The sequence below is a fragment of the Cibotium barometz genome, chromosome 41 (genome assembly GCF_041138505.1).
Source record: "Cibotium barometz isolate CiBa-2024 chromosome 41, ASM4113850v1, whole genome shotgun sequence".
Taxonomy (NCBI): Eukaryota; Viridiplantae; Streptophyta; class Polypodiopsida; order Cyatheales; family Cibotiaceae; genus Cibotium; species Cibotium barometz.
The window spans coordinates 24,126,727-24,133,697 of NC_141086.1; the positions used below are offsets into that span (position 1 = coordinate 24,126,727).

General features: G+C 39.8%; 1 protein-coding gene across 1 annotated transcript in view; it reads left to right on the top strand.

Annotated features, from left to right (window-relative positions):
* Nucleotides 1-4,811: 4,811 nt before the first annotated feature.
* The window catches only part of LOC147614798 (uncharacterized), a 3,025-nt gene continuing 865 nt past the window's right edge, over nt 4,812-6,971 (top strand). The window contains exon 1 of the mRNA XM_086780149.1: nt 4,812-6,971. This exon is cut by the window's right edge and continues 865 nt beyond it. Coding sequence (XP_086636275.1) covers nt 5,119-6,971 — 1,853 coding nt within the window. The 5' untranslated portion in view covers nt 4,812-5,118.

The following is a 6,971-nucleotide window of genomic DNA, read 5'->3' on the forward strand; positions in this document are numbered from 1 at the left end:
GGATTGCACGATTGAAGCATTGAGCAACAAAATTGAAGAGCACAAGGATGGTAGTTACACAGTTGAGATCTTAGAAGGTGGCCTGTGGCAACATTTTTGTAGGTCGGAGGGGGCAGAGTGCAACCTGGAGAGAGAGTACTATGACTAGTTTAAGCAGCCATGTATGGTGTATGATTGGGATCTTGGTAAAGCACCAAGCTCTTCCTCGCATGCGAGAAGCACCCATAAGAGGGAAATATTCATTAGAGCTCCCAAAGTTAAAATGAACACAAAAAGTGTATTGATTGTTTGTAGAGATCTAGACTTTTATATAACTTAAGTTTAAGGCATTCACACTTGATTGGCCGGTCTCATAACTCCCTTAGTCCAGACGGCTAACTCCTTGTTCCCTAAGCTCATAATTAAGTAGATAAGGCCACACTAGTCTAGTCTCTAACTCCTTATCCCCCCTAAGCTCCTAATTCAAAAATAAGGCCAAGGCACATCCTTGGGCATACCTTAGTGCCATGACAGGCATTTAATAGTAGTCCATAATGTTTGCAAAGCTGAAGATGGCCTTTTGTCATTCTCTTGGATTTTATTTATTGGGGGTGCTTAAAACCCATCTTTGGTTGATATAGACTTTAATCCATCTATATTTGACCTTGGTTTTGGCACTTTACACCATGTGGGCCCATCTTGTGGGCATCTAATCCTAAGTTAAGGCTTGCCCGTGTTGTCAAAGCATTGTAATACACACACATTACTCCTGTAGTTGATCCGTGCATCCTTGGCATCATTGATGAATGCTTCCTTAGTTAAAATTTGACTTGCATTGAAACTTTCATCAATGTATTGATGGGGTTAACATGTCTCCTTGGATTGGAAGCTTCTTCTTGGATTTTAGATGTGTACCGTGTGTGGCTTTGATGCGTGCCTATTCTTGTGTCATCAGTTAAAGCTTTCTTTGTCTTCCTTTTACATTTTTTCTTCTTTTTTTCCATCCTTGGTGATGGTTTATTGGTTGACAACCTCCTTGCTATTGTTCTGGAGCAATAGATGCTTATGTATATTTTCCATTTTGGGTTTGAATTTTAGTGCTAAAAAGGGACCTTGGAGTTTAGTCTATTTGCAACTCTTGAATTTTGATAATACCTACAATGTCCACACTATAAGGCTTCAAAATTAAAAAGTTTTGAAGGTTTTAGTTAAAAAAATATTTAATGTTTTGAAAATATACATGTAAATTTTAGAGAATGGTTTCTATCATTAAAACATTTTTTTTCCACATTAGTGATTCTATATGTAAGGCACACTAATCATCAATTTAGTGCAAATATAATTTTGGATTCCCAAAAGCTTCCCTTGCCACACTAAAGTTTACATAGGCTTCCAAAGCCACTATAAGTAAGTATAACCACTTTTTACAGAACAAAACTAGGCAAGCTTGATAAGCTTTTTAAGTGCCATGAAAATCAGCCCTGGTCATTTAGTGAAGAAATGCAAGATATCATTTGTTAAAGAAACACAAGATATCACCTAAGTGCACATGAAATGGTGCAAAAAGTGTTCAACTTATAGTGTAAGATATCACCTAAGTGCACATGAAATTGTACAAAAAGTGTTCAACTTATAGTGCAAGTGTTAAATATTCCGCTTACCATATGGATACTTATACAAAATGATTCAATACATGTTGGTTGCTTAAAAATAGCTTTTATGTACTTTTAGCTTGTTCTTATAAAGAGAGTCCTTAGCATTGTGATCGAATAAAGTGAAAGATTGATATCTATCATTGTGGGTTCTCTCCTCAAGGTGTGGAGTTAAAAATAGTTCTATCTCATTTTCATGTTTTCTCAAAATGCAAGATTCTCTCTCATGGCTTGGAGCTTCCATGCTTACATTGGATAAAGGACCATAGATTTGTTCCGGTTGACATTATTGTCAACCTTAAGCATCAACACATAATGAGGAGGAGATGCAATCACAAACCCAACTAGAGAACACCTTGAGAAATCTCCACCCCAAGGAGTCTTCATCATGACCTCAAGACAATTCACTATGTTCGAACACCCATGGACTCGTTACCCACATCATCCACTACTAAGAGGAGGCCATGCACAATGTAGAGGATCTCACCACTCATCCCTTAAAAAAAGATTCATCTTGGTAACCCAGTTTCCGTTATAGGGGTTGACTTTGAAACCCTACTAAAGCCACCAACCTCACTAGACTAGTAAAATATATGCTTTATTACATTGATCTACTCAATTTACTATAACTCTTGGAGATGCCACACACATCCTTTATTACACATTGTACATATTGTACCTTCTTGGCCTCACATGCCAATTTGGCCTCCTGTATACATTAATAGAACTCTCTCTCTCTCTCTCTCTCTCTCTCTCTCTCTCTCTCTCTCTCTCTCTCTCTCTCTTACACACACATTGGGTCTGTGGGTAAAAAAAACAAAAATGGCTAACCCTTCTACCGCCCAAATGTGGCAGAAATGGTTAGTTCATGGAGTTGATATTCAACATGTCCTTCACTTCCCATAGTACGATGTTAAAAAGTCTCTCTCTCTCTCTCTCTCTCTCTCTCTCTCTCTCTCTATAAATTTTAAATTAAAGGTACAAGTTTGAGTTAAAAGCACATCATTAAGGTTCTTTTAAGTGCACCTTTATAGAAGTAGTCATGACAAATTTCAAATATAGATTATGGCATGTCTATAATCATGAAAAGTACAAATGATAGTAAAGAATATTGATTGGAGAAAGACCATAGAGGTAAAAAGCAGCAAAAGAGTGGCATATTGACATGGAGAAGCAAGAAAAGGATAACTTTGACTTGACAAGGTGGGATAAGGTTTATTGTTGATTATAAAGACTAAAATAGAATGTGAATTTAAAAAAATTAGTGCTGGGAATGGCATAGAAAGGTACTTGGCATATCAATTGAGGATACACATCTTAACATATAAGCATGATGTAAAAATGCTACCAAATATATATATATATATATATATATATATGGAGAGAGAGAGAGAGAGAGAGAGAGAGAGAGAGAGAGAGAGAGAGAGAGAGAGAGAGAGAGAGAGAGAGAGAGGATTCACATGAACATGTGACCTCAAAAATCAAGAGAAAAATAAATTATAAATGAGGAAGTTGAATAGGGATGATGATTAAATAAAAAGAGAAGTTTTAGAAGAATGTGGATGGGTAGGATTGATTAATTATATTTTTTTCCAAGAGAGAGAGAGAGAGAGAGAGAGGATTCACATGAACATGTGACATACAAAATCAAGAAAGGGTAGGATAAGGTTGAACTCAATCGATGGGTGATTGAAAAGGTCAAAATAGAAGGTCTAGTAGTTTCAATCAAGTATGAGAAGAATGTGGATGGGCGGGACTAATTGGTTAATTTTGTGTGTGTGTGTGTGTGTGTGTGTGTGTGTGTGTGTGTGTGTGTGTGTGTGTGAGAGAGAGAGAGAGAGAGAGAGAGAGAGAGAGAGAGAGAGGGAGGGAGAATTCACATAAAACTTGTGACATGAGGAAGAATGTGGATGGGCAGGACTAATTGGTTAGTTTTCTGTGTGTGTGTGTGTGTGTGTGTGTGTGAGAGAGAGAGAGAGAGAGAGAGAGAGAGAGAGAGAGAGAGAGAGAGAGAGAGAGAGAGAGAGAGAGAGAGAGAGAGAGAGTTCACATAAAACATGTGACATAAAAAATAAAGAAAATGTAAATTATAAAGGACGAGGTTGAATAAGGTCCATGGTAGATTGAAAAGGTCAAAAGATAAGGTCTAGTACTTCAAGTGAAGCATGAAGAAGAATATGGATGGGCATGATATATATTTTTTTCCTTGTGTGTGTGTGTGTGTGTGTGTGTGTGTGTGTGAGAGAGAGAGAGAGAGAGAGAGAGAGAGAGAGTATTAAAATATACTAACTTTTTAAAAAGACCCAAAGTGTCTATGGACCAAAAAGGTAGTACAATGTACCCACAAAAAAGAAAAAATTGTATGAAACTAGATATATAAACTAACTGTATGATGACAATGTGTGCTCATACAATGACAACCATCCTCCTCTAGAATAGAATACAAAATAGCCATAGCATCTCCCCTTATCTCTCAACTATGATGGGAGCTCCCCATGTCGTCAAAGGATATCCTCGATCTAGAACTTTTCGGTGAAGGGACAGGACCTTTAACACGCTCATTAGTGGGGCTAGATGATCATGCATCCATATAAGCCGTCGTGAACCTAAGTGGTCCTGCTACTACTCCTATTGGGCCGCTATAGTTGGATGATGTGATCCAAAGAAATCTGTGATGGATGTTTGGGAGGTGCCTTAAGGAATGTGTGTGATCCAAACAACGTCATCAAGGTGCAAGAGATTGGACTTGAATCAAAGTTTGTCTCAGTAGCAAAGCATTTGATGCTTGAGTGATTACATAAGCAGATGTTAGTTGGGAACAATGGATGCACACGACCCATATGGGACTTGAACTTAGGATGTTCCGATGCCCTAAAGTAGTGTGTGAGCAAGCAAGTGCACATGACCCCCGTATCTATCTATCTATATATGATGGCATCGAGGTGTGGGGAATGGGACTTGAACTTAGGATCTCCAGATGCGTAAACTAGTGTGTGGGCGTGCATGCTCACATGACCCCCTATCTATCTATTTATCTATGTATCTACACGCACGCGCGCACGCATACATACATACATACATACATACATACATACATACACATATATATATATATACCTTTTTCCAGGATCTTCTTTTCCTCGTTACAAGGTGTTGTGACTGAAACTTAAAGACAAGCAATGCTGGCCATTGAAAGATGCCAATGGGAGCCGTATGATGGAAATATACAATGTAGATAGATTTCAATCATACTAGGGCTTCGGATCTGCGTTTAATTAAGTGTTCTGTAATTACCTTCAAGGGAGGTGATTACCTGAGAAAAGATTTGCTTAAGAAAGGTTATGGTGTGGATTAGACTTCAAGCGAGGGCTAATTAAGCCTGGGGATTAACTTCAAGTGAGGTGATTAAGTGAGCTGCCACGTACTGAGAGATTAGCAGCTTCAAGGGAGGCAATTAAGCGAGAGATTAACAGCAAAGTTTTGAACTATGAGGACGCCCCTAGTCTCCAAAGCTTGCTGTAGAAAGCATTCTTGCTGGGTTGAAAAGAAGGTTTGTGAAACTAATCAGCAGAGGGTGTATGTAAGAATCTACAGCTGCATATGTGCTTTTATCATCGCCATTCTTGTCTTGCTGCACTTCAGCAACCTGGATTCCTCCTCAATTTATGCCAAACAGCCCTCCTCTGATTCAAACCCTAGCAGAAAACCCACATTAATCAGTGGCAAAACCCTCTCTGATCATCCAATTAATGGCCTAAATCCCTCATTTTCATCATTGATTAATGGCAAAACCACCTCATTTACATCCTCAATTACTGATCCAACCCATGGTGAACACCCCTCATTTTCTTCATCAATCAATGGCAAACCCCCCTCTTTTGAACCACTCCATGCCCAAAACCCATCTTTTTCTTCACCAAACCATGGTGACACCCCCTCTCTGCATTCAATCCATGCCCACAACCCCTCTCCCTCTCTGTCAATCCATGGCCCAAACCCATCTTTTTCAGAAGAATTTTCTCCAGCCATGGCTGCAAGGCCTGCTTTGCATGGGCTTGGCACTGTCTTCATAAGGGGCACCATGGCCATGGATGAGCTTGTGGTTGCCCATGTTGCAGAAAACACATCTGTGCAAGAATTTAGACTGTTTTTGAGAACTTTTCACAGGAGTGGGATGACTGCAAGGGCAGATATGTTGCTGCTCTTCACCTTCACCAATGGCTTACCAGCAGCTATGGTGGAGGCCATCCATGAAGAGAGCACATTCCTCCACAAATTATTATCACAAAATAGAAGAAGCTTGGCCTCACCAGATCAATCTGTATCTAATTTATCCCATAATTATGATAATCTACATTCAAATTCCACAATTAGCCCATTTAATTACAAAGCCTTCGGCAAAGCTAGCCCATGTAATGAGCCCATTTGGGGCCTTAACTATGAGAATCGTCGTGGTAACTGCAATAATTCTCATTCAAACACAGTATTTGATGATGGCTTAGTGCAATTTGGATTGGGTTCTATAGTGGGATTTGATGTCTCAGAGCTTAATCCAGATGATAATCTACAAGGGTTTATTGATAATCCACCCTTGCAATTGAGAAGGTGGGCTTGTTATCAGATGCTGCTGGGCATGGTGAGACATAAATTTAAGCAGATTTTGCTCACTGGTGTGAGTGGAGTGTTTGTTTTGGGTGACCCTCTGGCTATGGCAAGGACGAAGATGGGTCTCTACGTGTCTCTAGAAGACAGGAATTGGGGTTCATCAACAGTAACAAGGGATGATTTGGAGACCAGATTCGGTTTATCTGAGGGCTTTGATGAAGCCAAAACCAGTAATTTTCATAGAGTTGGAGGCTTGGATGATGCTAAAAAGGGTAGTTCCCATGGTGTTGGGGGCTTGGATGATGCTAAAGTGGGTAGTTCTAATGGTGTTAGGGGTTTGGATGATGCTAAAATGGGTAGTTTTCATGGTGCTGGAGGCTTGGATGATGCAGGAAAGGATGGTTTTAATGGTGGAGGCCTGGATGATGCAGGAAAGGAAAGTTTTCATGGTGTTGGAGGCTTGGATGATGCAGGAAAGGATAGTTTTCATGGTGTTGGAGGCTTGGATAATAGTAAAATGGGGGATTTCCATGCCGATGAGGGCTTCGATGATACTAAGTTGAGAAATCTCCATGCTGATGAGGGCTTGAATGAAGCTGAATTCGGTGTTTTCCATGCTGATGAGGGCTTAAATGGAGGAAGAACGAGGCTTTCCGATGCCGGTGAGGGCTTAAATGATGCAAAGATGAGCCATTCCCATGATGATGAAGGCTTGGGAATGGGGAAGACTAACAA